This window comes from Saccopteryx leptura, chromosome 4 (genome assembly GCF_036850995.1).
Source record: "Saccopteryx leptura isolate mSacLep1 chromosome 4, mSacLep1_pri_phased_curated, whole genome shotgun sequence".
Lineage (NCBI taxonomy): Eukaryota > Metazoa > Chordata > Mammalia > Chiroptera > Emballonuridae > Saccopteryx > Saccopteryx leptura.
Genome location: NC_089506.1, coordinates 15,804,750 through 15,828,440, shown reverse-complemented (window position 1 = coordinate 15,828,440; position 23,691 = coordinate 15,804,750). Strand labels below are relative to the sequence as shown.

The window sequence follows — 23,691 nt, the reverse complement described above, 5'->3', positions numbered from 1 at the left end:
CTATTCTTAAATATTAATGCTTTAAGCAAGAAAACAGTTGAATGTATAGACATCTAATTTTCTTAAAATTGTAAGAAGTCTGACCTGTGGCAGTGCAGTAGATAAAGCATCAACCTAGACAACTGGGGTTGCTGGTTTGAAACCCTGGGCTTGTCTAGTCAAGGAGCATATGGGAGTTGATGCTTCTTGCTCCTCCCCGGCCGCTTCTCTCTCTTTCACTCCTCTCTAAAAAATAAATAAATAAAGTCTTTAAAAAATAAATAATTAAATAAATAAATATCTAACATTTTAGGAAGTAAGGCAATGAAAACTAAGCCCCTGCTTTTAAGAGAATGGCCTTGCAGAAAGTTGAACCAAAGAAGAGCTGGTCCTTCCTGGAGGATAATTACAATGTGGCTGGTCAGAGACACAGCGCCATGACTCCTTCTGGAAGTGGGAGGAGGTGATGGTCTCCTGGAGCAGAGTGAGTCCAGAAGTAACATGTGGCCCCAGCCACGTCCTTTTCACCAGAAAGCTGGGCTTATGCTTTCTGGTGAAAAGCATAAGTGAGCGGACCTGTGGCTAACACATGTGATAAGACCAGTAAAAGTTCTTGAAATGAGCTGTGAGAACCTTGACTCATTGAGCATTTTGTTTTTTGACAGTAGAAAGAAAAAACACAATTCTTCAGGGTTTTTTTTTCTCTATTCCAACAATTCATTCAATGTTATCTTCGGATAGAGGATGAGTCAAATGTTAAACTGATAGGAATAGATAGCTACACTTGATCTCAGCCAGAAGGCTTGGAAGTGATCATTAGGAATTTTTAAATCAAGAGCCTTCTTATGTAAAATCTAATACTTTAAAATAATCTGTGCTCCAGATAAGGCTGTTACTCTAGGCCTTTAATAGTATCTCATGATGAATTATAACACAAACTGGAAGCATTTCCTTTTATAAATTGGCAAAATATTTGGTTAACATCTAATAGAAATAAGGATGTGTCATAAAATTTGGCTGTGATTCAAATCCCAGATCTGTAATTTTCGGTCTGAGTGCTCTGGGTCAACTACTTAACCTCTAAATTATCACCTCTATCAGCTGTAAAATGTATTCTGATACCACAAACATCACAGGATTTGGGGAAATATATAGAGAAATTAAAAAAAAAAAAAGTGTTCAGTGGTAGAGCATTGGACTGGTGTGTGGATGTCCCAGATTCAATTCCAGTCAGGGCACACAGGAGAAGTGCCCATCTTCTTCTCCATCCTTCCTTCCCTCTTTCCTCTCTGTCCCTCTCTTCCCTTCCACAGCCAAGGCTCCATTGAAACAAAGTTGGCTGGGGTGCTGAGGATGGCTCCATGGCCTCCACCTCTGGCACTAGAATGGCTCCATTTACAATTGAGCAATGTCCCAGATGGGCAGAACATCGCCCCCTAGTGGGCTTGCCAGGTGGATCCTAGTCGGGCCCATGCAGAGTCTGTCTCTCTGCTTCCCTGCTTCTCACTTCAGAAAAATATTTTTAAAAAGTGTTTAACATACTATATAGCACTATTTCTAGAATTATTTTACATTTAAGAATTTAGTCTTCTAGTCTGGCTGGATAGCTCAGTTTGTTAGAGCATTATCCAGATACACAGAAGTTGTGGGTTTGATTCCCCAGTCAGGGCACATACAGAAACATATCAATGTTTCTGTCTCTAAATAATCAATAAATACATTTTTAAAATATTCCCTACCTCTAGGGTAGAGAACACTTAAAAATATTTCATCTTCTAGAACTAATACTGTATTATTTACTTAAAGTCTAAGATAGGTTTTAAGAGACTTCAAGAGAAGAGAATTTTGCTTGATATTTTATCGGAATTTTGCATGATGCTTTGCTCTTCAATTTCGATTAAGACGTTTTTTGGTCAAAATGAAAATTATGAAAACTCAATATGGTAAGATTAAATGACTGAGTAACTGATAAAGTCTTTATAGAAGTTAGCTGCATCATGACCTGGCCAGACAGCTCCAGCATCAGCCTGATGTACAGAGGCTGCCAGTTCAATTCCCAGTTAGGGCACATACAGAAACAGATTGATGTTTCTCTTTCTCTCTCTAAAATCAATAAATAAAATTTAAAGAAAAAAGGAGGAAGTTAGCTACATTGAGCCTTAAAAGAGAAAGGAGGATTGAGTAGGAAAAACTGTTGAGTAGAAGAGGAGGGGAGGAAGGCACAGAAATGAATTTAGTCTATTTGAAGGAGATGGGATTTAGAGGGAGTGGCTGGGTGTGGAGTGTTGTCTCAGGTAAAGAGAAAGCTTACTTAAGATTCCATAGGGTGGGACTAAATTTAGAAGGTCAGACAGCAAGTATAGGAACTTTCTCATTGTCCTGTGAACAGTAAATAAATAAATAAATAAATCACTGTGCTTTGATTAGTAGATGATTGAAACAATAAAAACTTTCAGAGATAGAATTCTAAAATTCGGAAAGCTGTGCAGATTTCTTCTCCACAGAGGTCACCTATGAACTGTCTGAAATTGTCCCCTGCTGTCCCTACCTGTGAAACATTCCTTAGTGAGGCAGTTATTCCCTACTCTTCCCTAAACATTCTGGACACCAACAATGAAATTGGGCATTGTTCTCTAGTGAAAATATTTAATGGCTTAAGAGAAAATGATATGGCTCAGGAAAAAACACAATGAGATTCTAGGGCAATGGCTTGTAGAAGGATTTCTTCCTGTAAAATTGTTTGTGTATACACGAAGTTCATTGTTAAAAAAATATATATATATTAAAGAACTATTGTATGGTGAGCACCATATAAGACCTTGGAGTTAGAACAACAAAATATTCACCCGTCCAAAAACCTGGAACTCTGGACCAAAGTCAGCCATTCAGCATTTGCTAGGAGCTCATTACAATGTAAAAGGACTCCACCCTGATTCGTCATTTCAGAGACTCTGGGATGGGCCCTGAAATCTGTTTAATAAACTCAGAAGATTCTAATGCTTACTTAAGTTTGATAACTTCGATGCTGGATTTATCCTATGGATATAATTTGAAACTTTACAGCTTTCCTAGCCGATGACGAGAGAAGGAGATGAGGGACCAGCTGTGCAGATAAAAGGGCTGCGGGCTCCATTGTGGACAGTTCCCTAAAGGAAATACTCAAGATGGCAAACAAAGGTGAGTTTTTCTCTGATGCGCATTTTTTAAATCACGGTTTTTATTAAATACCTAAACTTGGTCTTAGTATTCATGGAAGCCTTAAAATATGTACATATGCAATGCAACACTATTCAAGAATCAGTGATAAAAATAAAATAAGGAAGAACAAGATAAGGGTAGATGTGAGCTTAGCACATATACAACGTACTAGGAAAACAAATTATTCTCCAACTTTTTTGTGTGACAGAGAGAGAGAGAGGGACAGATAGGGACAGACAGGCAGAAAGGGAGAGAGATGAGAAGCATCAGTTCTTCGTTGCGGCATCTCAGTTGTTCCTTCATTGCTTTCTCATATGTGCCTTGTTGGGGGGGGGGGATCCAGCAGAGTGAGTGATTCCACGTTCAAGCCAGAGACCCTGTGCTCAAGCTGGTGAGCCCACGCTCAAGCCTGACGAGCCAGTGCTCAAGCCAGAGACCTCAGGGTTTTGAACCTGGGTCCTCTTCATCCCGGTTCGACGCTCTATCCACTGTTCCACCACCTGGTCAGGCTATTCTCCAGCTTATCTTTCTCCTGGTTTCTGTAAAAATATTTACTTTATTTTCTCCATCCTCCTCTGATTTCTTCTTTGTGCAGGTCGGATTTAAAAGATATCTTTAGAAATATTTATTGTATGTCTATATGTCAGATCTAGGGCATCTGAAGAACTTAAGTGTCTTGCAGATGGAGTGACCAGTAAATTTATCATAGATAAATACAGTTAGAGTCAAAGAAAGTAAGATAGTATAAATGCTAGCAGGAAGGCATTTCAAACTGGGTCATTATAGAAAGGTCTTCTTAAGGAATGACATTTGAACTAAGAACTTAAGGAAAGAAAAAAGGAACTAGAATGGAAGAACCTGAAAGAACAGCATTGCCAGAGGAGACAGCAGAAAAAACACAGGAATTTGTCATCATTGGAACTGACACATTGGGGGAGGGCTGTGAGTGAGATTGGGTGTGGGGCAGGGGATCATACTAGTAGAACTCCATTAGCCATTGGGATTTTATCTTAAATGCAAAGGAAAGTTATTAGAAACCTGATTTAGGTTTTAAAATAGTATTCTGTTTATTGAGATGTGAGGAGTTGGACAGGAGAATGGAGCAGGGCTGAGTCTAAATTTGTTGAAATAATGGAGTGATGGAGGTTTAAACTCTGCTTCTTACTGACTTAATTTTAAAGTGTGTTGGGGGAGGAAAGCTCTTGGTCGCATCCTAGGACAGTGCTTTAGATGTGTTAATTTGGGGTGCTACTTAGACATTTAATTGCAAATGACTTGGAAATGCTGTGTCTAGGTAGAAGATTATTGAATTGAAGAGTAGCTCTTAAATTTTTGGAAATGTAATTACCTAGGGAGACACCGTAGGATCTTGAATAAGGGAGTAGAACTTAGCGTTAAGCTCCTCAAAATGTAGATGGTCAGGAGGATGTGAAGCCAAAAAAGGATGCTGAGAAACAGACAGACTAGTAAAGTGGGAGGGGCGTAGATATGTGAGCCTTACAGCAAAGAGAAGAAAACACTGCAAAAGGAGGTTCATTGGTAAATCACTTTAACCGCTACTAAGAGCTTAAATGAAATAAAGCCAGCAATGAGGACAGAATTTGTAAACTTTGCCATTTTTGTGACCGATCAGTTCTTTTCAATCCAGTAGTCTAGCACCTGTTCAAGGAGTCAAGTCAAGGGTAGGTACAAGGGAGCCGAAGGGCATGGGCAGTGAAAAAAAATCAGAGCAAACTCAGAGAGAAATTGCAAATAGAAAATATTTGCAATCTGTATAATGGCAAATTAAGAAAAAGACCAAAAACCACGTTAAAAAAATGGGTAAAAGGTTGATGGGTAAAAAGCAACAAAAAATTGATGCTTCTTTTTTATTTTTTTTAATTTTTATTATTTTTGTGTGTGTGTGTGGCAGAGACAGAGAAAGTCAGAGAGAGAGACAGATAGACAGGAAGGGCGAGAGATGAGAAACATCAATTCTTCATTGCGGTTCCTTAGTTGTTCATTGATTGATTTCTCATATGTGCCTTGACTGGGGGAGCTACAGCAGACCAAGTGACTCCTTGCTCAAGCCAGCGACCTTGGGCTCGAGCTGGTGAGCCTTGCTCAAACGTGCTCAAGCTGGCGACCTCACAGTCTCGAACCGGGGTACACCGTGTCCTAGCCCGATGCTCTATCCATTGTGCCACCACCTGGTTAGGTAAGAATTGATGCTTCTCATCTCTCCCTTCCTGTCTGTCTGTCTCTATCTGTCCCTCTCTCTGTTGAGGAGTCACTGCGCCACTTCAGCCGCAGGTGTTGTAAAGTACCAAAAGCTGCAGGATTAATATTAATATTTTAAGAGGTTTGAAGAACATTTTATTAATTTGGGTTAAGGTGTGCAGAGAAGTTGTGAGAATAATCTCTGTACTATGTGATTGGCCTAAAACCAGGATGGCCCTTGACATTGTATTGTAAATGCAAAGGGAAGGAAAACATGGATTCCCAGACATTCCACCACACCTGTGGGGAAAGGGGTGAATGGCTAGCCAGGTGCAGGAAGAGAAAAGCCAAAATAAACCTTTTCTTATAGTAATGAGCCATTTGTGGGTATTTGTCCCCACGGAAACTACCTCTCCCATGTGAATGCATGTGGTTAATGTGTGTGACTCTGGACAGAGAGATGGTGGATAAACATTAGAGAATATAGGAATGCCTTTTAATATGTAAAGAGACATCTTTCTACCATTGTGTTGACTTGTAAATTTTGTTTTCTCCAAAATGATGTATGGCTTGCAAATTAAACATAGTCCTATCATGTTAAAGGACATATGACTATAACCAATAGTGGTAAAAGGCACCTAATTGCAATTTTTGCTTCTGTACTTCCCACTTACAAAACTATAAAAACTAGGTAGAACAAAGGGCTGGCGCTCTCCCTCAGATTTCTGTCGGAGTTGCTGCAGGTTGGCCAAGCTAGACAATAAAACTCTGGTGTGGAATCGACAAATTTTGTTTGTGTCTTCAATGTTTCAAGTCCCTCCAGATTAGGCTTAACACTGTTTCTGTCATAAAAAAAAAAAATAAAACATGGTTCACAGAAATAGAAATGAAAATGGCTTTTAAACATTTGAAAACAATAGTTTTATTCATAAATAAATGCAAACTGGTTATCATTTCTTACCTATCAAGTGGGCAAAATGTTTAACACCTTTGTCATAAAGAATCTTCTCTGAACAGTTGTTGAGAAGAATGGCATGATTTCAGACTTGTGCTAATTTCTTTAATATCTGGTTTTTCAGAACATGGATATTATTTTTATATCTCCTCCAGCATTTTGTTTCCTCAATGTTATTTTAATTGAAATACATGAAAAACAATTCATCCTCATACAAAGACATAGTTGGAAAAGTGGAGAACATTCTAATAACTTTTTATTTTATTTGTTTATTTTGATTTGAGAGAGAGAAGCATCAATTCATTCTTTCACTTAGTTGTTCCATTCAGTTGTGCACTCATTGGTTGCTTCTCATATGTTCCCTGATCAGGGAATGGACACCCAACCTCTGTACCCAGGGTCATCACTCTATCAACTAAGCCACCCTGCCAGAGCTTTTTTCTTTATTAAATTAATGTATTAATTTTTTAAGAGAAAGAGGAAGGCAAAGAGATAGACAGAAAACCATCAATCTGTTGTTCCACTTCCTGTGCCTTTATTGGTTGATTCTTGTATGTGTCCTGACTTGAGATCAAACCAGCAACCTTGGCAAATCAAGATGATGATCTACCCAGACAGGGGCTCTAATAGCTTTATAAATATTTAATTTTTTTATTCCAAAATCCTGTCAATGAACATTTTGTCTTCTAATATATTAAAATCCCTCAGTCTTTCTTATACTTTGAATATACATACCCTTGCATAATTATGCATTGGTCTTTTAAAAAATATTGGTTCAATTAATTTGCATTTCTAAACGTTGATATATTTCATTAATATCACCACCAACTTCATCAGGAGAAAAAAAAAAACAACTAAGTATTGGGAAGCTATTAAGCTTAAAAGAGTGAATATGAGTTTTCCAAAACTCAAATAGTGGATAGAACTTTACCAAAAGTAATATTTGCTTAAAAGCTCAAATTTTATCATTGGCAACTAATACTCAACTGATTTCCTTGAAATTACAGGGTCATTTCATTTGTTGGTGTTTGAGAAAATGTTTTGTAAGTCATTACATCTGAATGTACACAGTCTGTTTCATTTGCTCCTTCCGTTAAAAATGTTCTATGAAAAAACATGGCGAGTATGGCTTGCAACTCAAACAATCATAAAAAATGCTTTTTTCTGTTTTATCAAGAAATAAGATTATTAAGTAAAACAGGCCTTTTCTTTTTTAACTGTGAGTATGCAAGTATGTAGAGATTTTAAAAAATACAATAAGTAACTACACAGTACTTTATAGTTCTGCTTCCTTGGCTAATAGAAGACATCAGCAGTTTTATTTATCATCAGTTCAAATGTCAACACAGTGAAAAAGGCAAATCAGCCTGACCAGGCAGTGGCGCAGTGGATAGAGCATTGGACTGGGATGCGGAGCACCCAGGTTTGAGACCTCGAGGTCACCAGCTTGAGCATGGGCTCATCTGGTTTGAGCAAAGCTCACCAGCTCGGACCCAAGGTTACTGGCTCAAGCAAGGGGTTACTCGGTCTGCTGAAGGCCCATGGTCAAGGCACATATGAGAAAGCAATCAATGAACAACTAAGGTGTCTTAACGAAAAACTGATGATTAATGCTTCTCATCTCTCTCCATTCTTGTCTGTCCCTATCTATCCCTCTCTATGGCTCTCTCTCTGTCTCTGTAAAAAAAAAAAAAAGGCAAATCATATATTGGTAACCACACTTTTAATTTTTTATTATTATTATTAATTGATTTTAGCTAGAGAGGAAGGGAGAGGTTGTCTCTCTCTCTCAACCCAAGACCAAACTGGCAACCTCTGCCTAACCAACCAAGCCAGCCGGCCAGATCCAGAACCACACTTTTAAAACAGCTATTTTCATATGTATCCTTATAAAATAGCAACATAAATCATATATGTAGAAGTAATCAACTTCATACTTATAAAAAATGTTTTCTATCTTAAAAATTAAATTAGAAAATTTAAAAAAAGATTGAAAGGACAGGAGGTCAAGTTGATGGCAAAAAAAACGTTTGGACCGGAGGGAGAACGAGAAATGGAAGAAGCTTAGTAAATCCAGAGATGGAAGTTTGGGAGTTCCAAGATGTGTCAGGTCAGTTTGGTTTAGGAGATAGTGGCAAAAGAGATGGTTATTAGGTGGAATGAGGACAGATGTAAATACAATAGAGCAGGGGTCCCCAAACTACGGCCCGCTGGCCACATGCGGCCCCCTGAGGCCATTTATCCGGCCCCTGCTGCACTTGCAGAAGGGGCACCTCTTTCATTGGTGGTCAGTGAGAGGAGCACTGTATATGGCGACGCCGCAAAGCGCAGTGTTACTCACATACAGTACTACTTTCGGTGACGCAAGACGCAGGGCCTCACAGCTCCGGAAGCGCATCATATCATTTGTTAAGGCTATAGCAGTGACAAATATGGAACTGGACATTGACCATCTCATTAGCCAAAAGCAGGCCTATAGTTCCCATTGAAATACTGGTCAGTTTGTTGATTTAAATTTATTTGTTCTTTATTTTAAATATTGTATTTGTTCCCGTTTTTGTTTATTTTTTACTTTAAAATAAGATATGTGCAGTGTGCATAGGGATTTATTTGTTCATAGTTTTTTTTATAGTCCGGCCCTCCAACGGTCTGAGGGACAGTGAACTGGCCCCTTGTGTAAAAAGTTTGGGGACTCCTGCAATAGAGGCTTCGGAGATATTAATGCTTGGTGTCACGGCGTCACTGTGTAACCGTACAGTGGCTGGAGACTAGGATTAGACAAGGAAACCAAGTCAACTGATGGAATATTTTACTGGGAAAGAGTTTCCCCGAATTTAGTAGGTGATATACTTTAAAAATATACTTAAAATATTTCTAGAGAAAATGTGGAATTTGTTGCTTAATAGTAACCAGAGGGCTCTCTGGAAATGGGGATGATGGGACATTATAGATTTCTTGGTCTGTTTTTCTTAAAAGGAAAAAAAAAGGCAAGAACATGCACTTTCCCCTCAGGGTCTAGGCAAAAAATTTATTTGGAGGGGCAAATCATTTTATATATTTTTAAACCAACGTCCTTTAAAGGCCAGATCTCGAATAAGTCACATCTTTGGTTTTAGGCATAAAATTCCAGATGGTTCATTCCCGGGAGCATGCGCATCTAGGGGAGCTTGAAAGTGAGTGGCTCTATGTATAACACGCATGCGCCTCTCTCATTTAAGGAGGCACTCCAAGAAGCCCCTTTCTGACTCCTGCGAGTGCGGGGGAAGGGAGTGGTTCCTTAAACTTGTGCCCTGAATGCGGTAGGTCAGATCTCCTGCCACACTAATCCCGGAAGTTCCTCCAATAGCTAGTCTAAGGCCCTGTGCCCTCTGCACCGAGCACTTTCTTTCCTTTCCTTTTCGTTTTTACCTGCATTACAGGGAAACGGTGTGCTGTGTTCTTATCTGTAAGTAATTTCTAGCCAAGGGCTCAGAATTCTCAGGACACTGAGAGAGCCCGTCGGATCTAGAACACGGTGTCACTCCGCCGGCTCCTCCGCTCCACGGGCTCCGGCTGCAGAAGAGGGGACAGGAGAGGGCGATCTCGCCCGGGGGTCCACGCGGTGCACCGTGGGCACTGAGGCTGACCGAGTGTCTGCCCCGCGACACCGCTCTGTCTTGTGTGTCTTGTGTTCGGTGCAGAGAAGTGCTCCACCTCGGAAACAGCCCAGGCTTCCCCTCGGAATACCGGCCGGATGTCCCAGAGCCTCAGTCCCGCGTTGCAGCAGAACGTCCCGGAAGATGCCTGCGGTGAGAAGCACCTGCAACCAGCACGGCTGTTCTGTGAGGATGACCAAGCCACGCTTTGTGACAAGTGTTTCCTGGCCCAGGAGCATCAGAATCACGTGGTGTGTGGAGTACAGGAGGTGGCGGAGCACTACAGGGTAAGCTTCCTCCAGACCCCAGAGCACCGAGACTGCCGCCTCTTATGTATTAACTCACGTAATCGGGGGACAGCTCATCCGATCCTCTAAGACCATCCCCCTGGTTAACGTTTACCAGGAAATACTAGACGAGTGCCCTGTGCAGACCTGCAGTGTCAAAGCTAAGAAAACATATGGTCAGGCCTATTGACCTTTCCGCTAAGATTGGGGACCGGACTGCTCTAAAGCAATTTGCTGTACCTGGAATTCTGAGATCTATTTCCTTGCAGAAGTTATTCCAGGAGCTATTGACCACATTGAAGGCGAAACTGGAAGCTGCTAACAGCCTATTGGCTGAGGAGCAAGAAAGAATGGCGATGGTTCAGGTCAGTGCTCACCTTGATTTTTAGGAGGAAATTACCCATAATGCGGGATAGCAAATAAAATATACAAAGTCAAAATACAAAAGACAGAACAAAAGGAAATATTTGAAATCCTTAAGTAGAAAAATTGTTCATTTCTTAACAGACAGCTTAAAAATCAGTAAGTGAAAGACTAGAAATTTAGAAAAATGATCTAAGAAATAGAGTTCAGAGAAAAGAGACTGTAGATATCTTCTGAACATACAAGAAGATCCTGAACTTTGCTCATTGTAAGAAAAAATTCAAATTAACTGTATTGAATTTGTTACAACCCTTTTGGCAAAGATCAAAAAGATTGTTAACAGTTTATAACAATGCTGTAGGAGAATGACATCCCATGTTTTTTGATGGCCATATAAATTCTGAAACCATTTATTTATTCATTTTTTCATTCATTTATTTATAAAATTTTTTATTGACTAATTTTAGAGAGAGAGAGAGGAAGGGAGATAGAAACATTGATATGTGCCCTGACTGGGGATCAAACCCACAACCTTTGTGTATCTGGATGGTGTTCTAACCAATCGACTAACTGGCCAGGGCCAACTGAAACGATGTTAAAGGGAAATTTGAGAATGACCATCGAATTGAGCATTCGCCATTTGTTGTGCATAAGTTTCCACTTCAGATTTCAAGCCCTTTTCTCATATTTAACTCTATTCGGTTCCAGATACCCCAGATTTGGAGTCATCCTTTTAATTTTTAAAGAAGAAATATTTGAAGATGATGAGGATTGCCTGGCTGTACAAAAATTTTTCAAATGATCCATGTTGTTGTTTTTTTAGTGCCAAGCATCATGCATTCAACAAATATTGGGTTTTCCCTGTTTTCCAGGAAATATAATAAAACTGGGGTGTTAGCAGTGAAATAAACAAACAATTCTACCCTTCTGTAGCTGATGTTTTACTGGAGGCAAAGTAAAAAGAATAGAGAATGTTTCATGTTAAGTGCTATCAATTTTTTTTTGGAAAAGCAAGAGTGATGGAATACAGTGTTAGATAAAGTGATCAGTACCCTATCGCTCAGAAAGTGGCATTTGGGAAGACTCAGCGATGCGAGGAACTGAGCCAGGCAGTCTTAGGAAGAATGTTCTGGGCAGAGGGAAGGACAGGTCGGAAGGTCTTGAAGCTGGTGTTTACTTGGATGGGGATGTGTGAAGGAAGCGGAGACCAGAAGGTGATGAGATCAGGAGATGCAGGGATCCAATCATCTAGCTGGGCAGTTGACTTTAAATGAAAAAAAAGAAAACAGTGGAAAGGTTTGAAGAAGAATAACATGATCTAACTTTCAATGTCACAGAAGCACTCAAGCTGCTGAAGGGAGGTTAGACGGTAAGAGGAGTACAGATGTGAATGGGACCGTTGCAATAATCAGGGCCAGGTGATGGTGAACTGGTGAGGTAGCAGTCGAGGAAGTAAATGGTCAGGTTCTTGATAAATATTGATTCCATCAAGTGTTAGGAATTTAAATATCACTAAGCTAAAACCCCCAATGTGTATTTCCAACCCAGCCTTCCAAATACAGTAATAGGCTTTCTGGTTCACCTTTCTACTTGGCATTTCTCCTTGGAAGGCAAATTGACTAATGAAAATCAGCATATTCAAAACTGAGCTCCTTCTTCCCCACCTTTGGCATCTGTCCTTTCCTTTGTTTTCCGTTCTATGTCTTGGCAACTCTGTTCCTACAGCTGCTTAAAGCTAAAAACTTTGGAGTAGCTCATTAATTTCTCTTACTGGATGTCCCTTAGAGCATCAGCAAATGTCATTCACAATTCCTTCTCATTTTTCTGTTTCCCTTCTCTTGGGTAACTGAGGTTGTAGATTCCTCAGTTCTAAATCAATTAACATTCTTTCCTCTTCCTTTCATGTTCTAGGTTTGTGTTGATATCGTGATAGATCTCGACTCTGAAATTTCCTTGGTCCTTTGTATTTTGTCCTTTTCTTTCTTCCCTTGATGTTTTATATTTCTGTGTCTTTAATTGAAGTTAGAGATGGAAAAGATTTATGGTCAGCCTGTGGTGTTTAACCTGAAGCTTCTAATGTCTCTATCTGTGATGAAGGAAGAGGAGCAGAATTTTAAAGATGTGATTGAGTCTGAATATGAGATGATGTTCCGGTTGATGACTGAAGAAAAGGGGACAAGGTTCCAGAACCTGCAAGGATGCGTATTCAGCCCGAACTTGAGAGAAGCCAGTCTGAGTCAACTGATGGAATTTGCTACAGAGCTAGAGGAAAAGTTGCAGGAAACACTACAGGTGAGATGTTCAAAGTGGTATCCTTACAGTGTTTGGGAAATGGCAGGAAGTAGAGCTGAACATGCCAATTCCAGAATAAGACACCTGGTGACAGCAATGTGTGTATGCAGAGAATGTATGTATTCACCCAGCAATCCTATTTCTGAGATTTATTACAAATATACTTACCTGCATATGAAAAGAAACATGGATAAGAGAACGCTGTAAAATTATTTCAGTCTAGAGCCTGATTAAGAGGTAGTCTTTGAAGTCAGGCTGATGAAGTGTCTATCTGGGGTCTACTATTTACCAGCCTCTCTGTGGCCTTGGGCTTGTTATTTAATCTCTGACTTGGTTTTCTTAGATCTAAAGTGGGAATTTTAATGGCCCTTGGTTCATAATACTGATGTGAGGATTGAGTGTGACAGTCTGCATATCCTTTTAAAATAATGTTTGTACATTTTGTGCACTGGGAAAGTATTAGGTATTATTATTACTATAACATTTATTGATAGCAAGAGATTAGATACAACCTATATCAGTATTTGACTTATGAAATAAATTTATGTACATAAAATGCAATGCTCTTTAGCACTTAGAAAAGATAACATGGCTCTATGTGTATAGATAAAGAATGCTGTCCAAGAAAACATTATTTAATAAGGAAAAAGCAGATTGTCAGATCAGCAAGAGAGTGCAATATGCCATTATTTGTATTCTTTCAGAAAAACTAACATGAACATGTGCTTTGCGCCTAGGTGGCACATCTTTGCAAGGATAAAAGAGAAACTGATATCAATGGCTTCATTTTTTATTTTTATTGATACTTAACTTTTGATGCAAATCTTAATTTGGTGAATAAAATAGGGGAATTTTCTGAACAAAACTGCACAGTAAAAAATGATCTAGTTTGGGTCCAAGTTGTTATCTGAATAAGTAGACTACACAGACACCATCCATATCAACATATATATATTCTATTGAGGTGTCCTGTTTAACAGAAGCTATCTTGGCCTTATCTAATTATGTATATTTCTGGGGTAGCAGGCAGTAAAAAGGGTTTCTAAAAAGATGGTTGAATTAACAAATAAGAGAAATCACTGGTTGTTGAATAAGAAGAAGAAGATGCTTCTGCAGGGATTGGACAGCCTGGGCAGAGAGAACATGAGGAAACTGCAGGCGAGTGAAGGCAGGCTCTCTGAACAGATCTGCAGCCTCCAGAAGACCACTGCTGAGCTAGAGAAAAAGTGTGGGGAGGCCGCCTCAGTGTTGCTCAAGGTAAGAGTCTAGAGAAAGCCTTACCAGGCGGTGGCCCAGGGAATAATGCATTGGCCCGGGACGCTGAGGTCCCAGGGTGAAATTCTGAGGTTGCTGGCTTAAGCGCAGGCTCACCAGCTTGAGTGCAGGATCATAGATGTGATCCTGTGATGGCTGGCTTCAGCCCAGAGGTCGCTGTCTTGAGCAAGGGGACACTTGGTCGCAGGGAGCATCCTTACACTTCTGTCAAGGCACAAATGGGAAAAAGTCAATGAACAACGAAAGTGCTGCAAATACAAGTTAATGCTTCTAATCTCTCTTCCTTCCTGTCTGTCTGTCTTTCTCTTTCTGTCTCTGTCTATAAAAAAATAAATAGAAAAATAAAAAGGATTCTAGAAGGAACCTTGATTATAGTATTTGAGAAGTGAGAAGTGGACCATGTGCAGCAGGGGTCGTTTCCAGAACTCAGTATCCAGTGCTTTCCAACCGTTCATGAAGGCTAGTTAGCGAATTTCCAATCCCCAAAAGCATAATGAATTATTGTAAAAGTCACAATATGGTATAGAGCTACTTCATGATACAAATTCTCACCTTAAAATTATTAATAGTAAGTTTGAATTGAGATGTCCCTCAATATGTAAATAATCAGTCAAATTATGATGCATCTATACGATAGAATATTCTGCTATTTTGTGCTCTGTGGGCACTAAAACATTATCTTCAAGATAATCTGGTGAAGTGAAAAAAAATGCAGAACCACTTTTTGTTTGGTTTTAGAGAATGTGTGTATAACATACAGACATGAACATTAACATTCAGCCCACCTCTAGCAAAATAAACACATTTTAATCAGTGGTAACCTTGGGAAACAAGGGTGATATTTATTTGTATAGTGTTATATATTTCTATATAAAGCAATTTGTATTACCTTTCAACAAGCACGTACATTATTATCTTGTTGGAGACTCCATATCTCTCTGCCAGGCCCATATTTGCAAGGTGGCTGCTCTTATTGGAGATAAAGCTCCTACTCAGAAACCCTCAGGTTCCATTCTGGAGCCAAGGCTAGTTCCCCACACAGGCAGGTGTGACCCGCCGGGCTCCTGACCTGGCTTCAGCCACCCTCCCCACCCTAGCCGGCCCTTCCATGCTCAGCCCTTGCCACCCAGCACAGAGAGCAAACTGATGGGCTGAGTTGGAATGGTCAGTGTTCTGAATGAGATGGTTGAGGTGAGCTATTGAAAGTATTTCCTTTGGGAATGTAACAGTGACTTCAAGTATTTTTCCGATTTTTTTCCTATTCACTGTTAAAATTTGATATCAGAATTAGCATCATGAAAAAATTACATGGAAATCGATTTATTAGAAGATATTCTCACGGGTATAACCCACAAAAGACTTGGCTCAAATACTCACTAGTAACCGTGTCTCCTTTTCTGTCCTGTAGGATGCACGCGATTGTTTGGAACGGTAAGTTTTCATTTGGGGAATATTTGGGTCAGAATCAGGGACCCAACATTACAGGACCTCCCTGTTCCTACCCCAACATTTTGAAATGTTGGGGTAGGAACAGGGAGGTCCTGTAATGAGGTCATCCCCTGGGTAGAGAGTCCCGAGGTCACATAACTGAGATTGTCCTTTCTTTAGGATTGGTGGCCCACTGCTGCTTCAGTGTCTAGAGCCTGCACAAATCACAGACCCGAGTTTATGCCAAATACCAGGAATGAGCAAAATGCTGGAAGCGTTTCAAAGTAAGTTGACACATCTGTTATTACATCCTACCGTAAATAACAGTAAATTCCAGATAGCTTAAAGATGGAAAAGATCAGAGACTTTAATATGTTTACACACATTAGATAACTATCAAAATAATTGCATTATCTTATGTTGAAAGGCTCTCCTGTGCAAATCCTTTACCATTTTTCCAACCTTGAAACGAATTGCAGGCAAATTCCACTATTTAAAAATGTTCACTGACCTGTGGTGGCGCAGTGGATAAAGCGTTGACCTGGAATTGCTGAGGTCGCCAGTTCGAAACCCTGGCTTGCCTGGTCAAGGCACATATGGGAGTTGAGGCTTCCAGCTCCTCCCCCTTCTCTCTCTCTCTATCTCTCTCTCCTCTCTCTCCCTCTCTGTCTCTCTCCTCTCTAAAATTGAATAAATAAAAAAAAAATAAAAATAAAAAAATAAAAAAATAAAAATGTTCAACTTCTAGGGGGGAAAATGTCAATATGTGTGATAAAGGATTTGTATCTCCTATCCCGCATAGTTCTGCCTTTCCCCTAATGTCCTGTATGTGGACTCATGCGGGCTTTGGAGTCTGGCGTTTTTCACTGAGTGTAATGTACACGAGGCATATCTTAGCTTGCTGCATGTGATCCGTAGTTCCTTTGTGTTGCTGTGTGCTATGCCATTGTATGAATATACCACAATTTATTTATTTTTTTGCAATTCCGTGGACACTTAAGCTGTTTCCAACTTTATGCTATAAATAGTTGCTTACAGATTTTTGTGTGGCCATGACTTTTCTCTTGGTTGAATATACACGCCATTTTGCATACCCACCAGTAATGTATGAGAGATTTGCTCTACATCCTTGCTAGTATGTTATTGCCTTTTTTAAAATTAGAGCTAACCTAATAAGTATATATGAGTATATCACTTTGATTTTTAATTTGCATTTCTGAAATGACTAGTGCTATTGAGCATAGTTTCATGTGTTTACTTGTCCTATACTGTTGCTCTTTTTTGAAGTATATCTATGAATATTTTCTCCATTTTAAAAATTGTGTTGTATATTTTCTTACTGAGTTTTGTGATTTCTTTATATATTGATTATTATTAGGCCTTTATCAGGTATGTGTTTTACAAAGATTTCTTCTAGTCTGTGTTTTATATTTTTATTTACCTAATAAAGTCTTTCCAAGAGAAATTTTAACATTTGAAGTATCATTTATCTTTTTTTTTTATGGCTTCTGTTTTTTGCATCCTAAGTAACCTTTTCTTATCCAACAAAGATTTTCTCCTAGAAATTATACAGTTTTAGTTTTGATGTTTAGGTCTATTATCTATATAGAGTTAATATTTGTATATGTTTCAAAATATGCTACAACTCCCCATTTTTTGTATATACATATGTGTGTATTTATATCCATTGTTCCAGCATCCTTTGTTGAAAACACTACCCTTCTCCATTAAATTTATTTAGCACCTCTGTTCAAAATCAGCATATATGAGCAGGGCTATATGGACTCCAATACAACCATCGGCCATTGTGTTTATCTTACCCTTTTGCTAATCCACAATGACTTAATTGATTACTCTATAAGCAGTCATAAAACTAGGTATTATGAGTTCTCCAAATTTGCTCTTTAAAAAATAATTCTGGCTACTCTACAGACTTTCTTTTCATGTAAAGTTTAAAAGCAGCCTATTGGCTTCTATGAAAAATTGCTGGGGTTTTGACTGGTATTACATTGAGTGTATAGATTAATTTGAGGATAAGATGGTATAGCCATTTATTTAGGTGATTATTGATTTATTAGTGTTTTGTACTTTTCAGCAAACAAATATTTAATTAGATGGATCAGAAAGTATTTTATTTTTAGTGTTATTATTAATGGTACTAAATACCAATTTCTGATTTAAATTTCATTTAGTTTTTATTACTAGTATATAGAAGTAATATTGATATGTGTATATTGACATTGTATTTTATAACTATGCTAAACTCATTTATTAGAACTACTAGATTATTTGACATCTTCTGCAAGATAGTCTGGTAATCTATGCATACACACAGTTATATTTCTTTCTGTCCAGTCTGTACATCTTTTCTGTATTTTCGCACTTTAAAATACGTACTGGCTAAGAGCTCCAATATGATTTTGAATGGAAGTGGTGAGTAACATTTGCCTTGTTCTTGCTCTTAGGGAGAAAGAAAGCATAAGTCTTTCACCTTTAAGTTTGATGATAGGTATATGTTTTTCAAAGTTGGCTTTCATCAAAGTGAGGAAGTTGCCCTCTATTACTGGTATGAAAACTTTTTGTCATGAGTGAATGTTGAATTTATTAGAAGCATTTTCTGTATCTGCCAAAATATTTACACGGTTGTTTTTCATCTATTAATATTATTTTCAGATGTTGAGCCAGCCTTAACTCTTGGTACCAATGTCTTACCCATGTTATATATTGATAGATTTAACATACTAATATTTTTAAAGATTTTTGATATTTTTTTAGTGAAGCATTGATGTGTAGCTTTTTTACCTTATTATCATCCATTGACACTTTAGGTAGTTCATTTGTAGATAATCTATTTTGTTCTTTATCAAGTTCACTGGGTCTTACTTTTCAGTTTCCTATATCCTGTAGATATTTTTAAGCTTATTTTTCTTTAAACTTAGTAAGCGAAAGTTATTTCAAAGTCTGTATCTAATAATTTCAATATTGAAGTTATTCAGATTTATTTCTGCTATTGTTACTCAACAGTGCTCCCTTACTTTGTGAATGTGCATTTAATGACTTTTTAATAGGCAAGCCTTCCTTTTTTCCTTAGATTCTAATTTTAGAAATTCTTTAAAGCCAAGAACAAAGGTGCGCATTCTTCCAGAAAGTATTTGCATTTGTTTCTGCCAGGCTTCTGGAAATATTAAGAGCATGGGACAACTTGAAACTTTAAAATTTAAGGCTTTGTGACTTTTTATACCACCCTACTGGTGACGTAAATTGGGTTTAAAATCCAGAGGTTTAAATTCATTTGGCCGAAAAACTCACTACTGGATTAGATGTTAAATAAAGTAAGAAATAAAGAACTACTCCAGGTTTATGGCTTGATCAACTAAAGTACTGAGGCTGCTATTAACTGAAAAGTAGGAAATGGGAAGGGAGAGGTTTGAGATTGGCATTTTGGGCGTAGTATGTTTGAAAGGCCTGTTATGCCCAGCTGGAATTTGGCAGCTTACTTAGGGAAGTCATGAACATATAGAAGCTATTTAAAACTGAGTCTTGATGAAGTCACATAGGGGGAAGGAGTACAAGAAATAAAAAGGGAGACCCAGGACCAAGGCATGAGAAATCACTATATTTTCATTCAGAACAGAAAGGGATAAGAGAAGAAACAATGAGAGAGAAGAAGGCAAGTGTCACTTTCATTCAAGAACAAGAAATCACATTGAGCTTTCTTGTTCTTAGCTTGACTTTTTTTTCTAGAGATTCTCACAGGCTTTTATCCTCTGCTAATACCTTCCCTTTTGATTTACTCACTGTCAAAGGTCTGCTGGCAGCAGTTTCTAGGCGAGCAGGTCACACTCTGGTGCTGTGTAAGATGAGGAGATCAGTTCAGTCACAGGGAAGAGCCATGAATTAACTGCTTTATTAGGGAACTCCAATGCTTCCAGCTGTTGAGGCTTGAAGATCTTTAGGGGACAAGATTTGGGTCCCGGGTGATGCCTGTCTAGGACTGGATTTTTACAGCCTGGTAAAATTCCTTTGTGGTTCGAAAGTCACTTCTACGCACCTCTTCCTAGTTCATTGTTCTTCCTTTGCATATATACATTGCATCTCCTTCCTTCATCTTGTTGATGTTTTTCCTCTACGATGTCCTTTCTTGAATCAAAGCTTAGAGGTTCCTTTTCCTGGACTCTCCTACATTCCTTCTCCCATATCTGTCCGTGAGGCTGGGGCCCCCTCATTGGGAAGCCCCTACATGTTAGAAATAATCAGTCTCTGGCACTGGCTTTGATGAAACTCTTAAGATAATCAAGTTTCTCTCTCCCTGCAGGACCTATAACTTTGGATCGCCAAACAGCTCATCCCTATCTTGTCCTGTCAGAGGATCTCAGAAGTGTGAGACTCAGAAATGTCCAGCTGGAGAGACCTGGCAACCCAGGGAGGTTTGACTTCAGAGCTTCTGTGTTGGGGGTAGAGAGCTTCACCTCAGGGAGGCATTACTGGGAGGTAGATGTGGAAAATGCAACAAAATGGCAGCTGGGTGTATATGGAGACTTTGTCAGCAGGAAGGGTATTGTGCCCAAAGCTTCTGGAGATAAAGTCTTACTCATGGGATCCATGATGGGAACCGACTATACCTTCTGGGTCTTTCCTTCTTTAAAAAGGGTCTCCTTGGGGCAGCAGATGCATAAACTTGGAGTTTTCCTAGACTACAAATATGGACAAATATCATTCTATGACGTGTCAAAGAGACTCCTCATTTATAATTTCTCTCGTCTTGTCTTCCAAGGAGCTCTCAGGCCTATATTTTCTCTTTGTTTCCCAAATGGAGACACAAATTCAGACACTCTTAGCATCTGCCTCCCCAACATTTCTAGAAATGTTACTGTTAGCTCTCAGTCTTCTTAGGTGTGAAATCTAAAACCAGATGCTGGAAGGTCAAGGACGTGATGTTATAAAAGAATTTAGAGTAAGGAACCCAAGAAAAGATTTTCTGCACTTGAATTGGAAGTCAGTTCAGTACCTCAGAGCCTTTGCATTCATGTGGCTTTCTGTACCTGTTTAGTGGAAAAGACTATGTTTAAGCTGAGTCTTAACTGAAGGACACCATACTAATTCAAACAACAAATATATAGGCAGCATAAGATTAGAAAATTAGAGAAGAAATATTATCTGGAATTTTTAGAATGAGGTTTAAGACTGTAGAGATATTTCTGAAAACAGAATTAGGTTTAATCAGGACTTTTGATTTGAGGGTATCTTCATAGTTACTTGTGGAATGGAGATATCCTATTTCTCATCCTACTATTGACACTGAGGCATCCAATATCTGACTGGGTCAAGTGGAGAACAGCTTAATTTCCCTGATTATTTTATCTGGTGGAAGAGGAGGTATTGATAAAATATGAATACTTAAAATTATTTTTTCAAGTATTCTACTTTTTATGAGAATATTAGAATTCTTAAAAGAAGCCTGATATTTCAATGCTTTAAAACATGTAAGGAAGATTGTCTTGTATTTGTTCTGTCTTTCTCTAGTTGACAATACACTGAAAAATGTTTTTTGTACAGCCTCGTCAGGGGTGCTCATACAGTTCTGAGAAGAGGAGAACAACAAATTTATAGGGGAAATTTTATGTGAAAGGCTCATCCTACTTTATAGCCCTTAATATTTTTAACAACTATAAATGTATATTCTATAACTCAAATGTAGAAACTGAGACTCAGAGGTGACTATATTTTCAAAATTACATAGCTGTTAGGTATCTAGTAAGTAACAAGAATAAGGAATTAAATCTGGACCATCCTATCAAAAAACAAGGTCTGTTTTGAATTGTGTAAGCATGACCAGGTAGGACAGTGGTCAGATTTTATTCACATTTCCTAAATATGCAAGCCAGTATCTACAGGAAGTAGAGGAAGCGTATTATTTATACTTCCTCTGTAGGTACCTCTGTGTATTTTGGAGTCTCTGTTCTTCAGGATGGGTATAATAAAAGGAACGAAAGGCAAATAGGATAAAATTGCTTCTGTCAGGGTATGGGAAGGTCTAAAGTCTTATTTACAATACCTGTGTTTTGGCCACAGATTTATAATTGACCATTTGGAATTCTTAAAATTTTTCTTTTAAACATGTAGATAATTTGTGTGTGTGTGTGTGTGTGTGTGTGTGTGTGTGTGTGTGTGTGTGTGTGTAAAGACGTAGTTTTTGCACATCTTCACACCCAATCACTAGAAGACATGGGGTAAAAGTAACCTTGATCTGAGAAGTGGGGGTTGGGTTAGGTGAGCAAGTTTGAAGTGAGGTAACTACGTGGAACACAGAATAAAAACTCAGGCAGCGGCTCTCAGATTCCTTCCCAATATTCTGAGGGAAGAAAAGAGGTGATTTGATATGTAGAGAAATGTGAGAATTTTATAATAATTGCCCGTATGATACTAAATCTTTGCTATTATTTTACATCAAAACCTCTGTAACTTCACTATTAAGAATTATTTTACCCAACTTGGAAATCAAGAGGATGTAGCCTGCCTTTCTATTGTTACTCTAGGACATTGTCTAACACACACACAAAGATTACTTAAATTTTCTACAAAGTTGTACCTGCATCTGACTTTGGTATTTACCATTTGATGAGAACCTACACAGTGTAATGTTACATGTTAACTTGAAGAGTTGTCTGGTAGAAAAAAATATCCCCAAAATTTTGTTTTTATTTTGCCCTGTGGAATCTTACTGGTTTTATATTTAACCTAAGCAATCTTATTTTAACATTCTTTTATAGTCCTGAATGATCTATTTTAACTGTCTGTCATTCTTCTTGAAATTAACTTTACTCTTTGCCTGGATCTTTAATTAGTTAATAAGTTGAATAAAATCTTTAACACGTGTTCATCTATATTTGTATGAGGATTGTTTTTACGCCTTTGAAAATAATATTGAACACAGCCTACTCACCTTCTGAATGAAGACATCCAATGCATCCTTCCGGTCACAGAGACTTTGTGCAAGCAACTCCCTGTACTTCAGTCAACACTCTCTTCTTTTGCTAATTCTGGCTCATTCTTTGTATCTTCCTTTAAATGTCACTCCTCCTTGGCATCCTTAACAAGAGTGAATCTGAGGAGGTCACTGCAATAATCACAGCTTCTCGTTACAGAAAGCACAGTTGCAATATTATATTTGGATGGTCATTTGATTGCTCTGTAAATTCCATGAGAGTAAGGACTGTGCCTGTTTTTGGTTTTGTTTTGTTTTTTTCTGTAATCTGGTGTTAAATAGTCCCTAGCATACACTTTCTTTCAGTTGTATTCATTAAAAATTCAAGGGCCCTAGTTGCCTGACCTGTGGTAGTGCAGTGGATAAGGCGTTGACCTGGAATGCCGAGATTTCCAGTTGAAAACCCTGGGCTTGCCCGGTCACATCATATCTGATAAAGCAACTACTATGAATTGATGCTTCCTGCTCCCATCCCGCTTTCTCTCTCTCTCTCCTTTCTCTAAAATCAATCAATAAAATAAAATAAAAAGTTCAAGAGCCCTGGCCTGGTAGCTCAGTTGGTTAGAGCATTGTCCCAATATGCCAAGGTTGCGGGCTCTATCTCTAGTCAGGGCCCATATAAAAATCAGCCATTGAGTGAATAGATAAGTGGAATAAGAAATTGATGTACCTCTCTCTCCCTCTCCTCTCTTGCTTTATCCCCTTCCTTTCTCTTGAAAAAAAAAATTCAATAAGTAAAAGTTTAAAAAAAAAAAGAATTTGAGGAAACTACGTGTGGTAAATTGTAGGACTGGGGGGGTGATGGTAGAGTATCCAAGTCCTGGGGGGGAGCTATGCTTGTGTCAAAACTAAAATGTGAGTAAGAATATGCAGGTGACACCGTGGTTGGGTTTGCCAGGGAGCCATAACAAAGTGCCACAGACTGGGTAGCTTAAGCAACGAAAATGTATTGTCCTATTTCTCATGGCTAGAAATTCAAAACCAAGGTACTGGCAGGGCCAGTTCTTTCTGAAGACCACTCCATGTTGATCTAACTTCCAGTGGTTTGCTGACAGTCGGTGTTCTTTGACTTATTGATACATCACTCCCTTCTCC

At 38.6% G+C, this 23,691-nt stretch overlaps 1 protein-coding gene and 1 pseudogene across 1 annotated transcript; one reads left to right on the top strand and one right to left on the bottom strand.

The window, feature by feature from the left end:
- Positions 1-624: 624 nt before the first annotated feature.
- LOC136404536 (U2 spliceosomal RNA) lies at positions 625-793 on the bottom strand (annotated as a pseudogene).
- A 9,271-nt stretch (positions 794-10,064) lies between these two features.
- On the top strand, positions 10,065-20,504 carry TRIML2 (tripartite motif family like 2). The gene is made up of 7 exons (XM_066383587.1): positions 10,065-10,253; positions 10,523-10,618; positions 12,714-12,908; positions 13,932-14,165; positions 15,592-15,614; positions 15,792-15,895; positions 19,927-20,504. Exons 1-7 carry the CDS (start codon positions 10,065-10,067, stop codon positions 20,502-20,504), a joined length of 1,419 nt encoding a protein of 472 aa, XP_066239684.1.
- Positions 20,505-23,691: the final 3,187 nt, after the last annotated feature.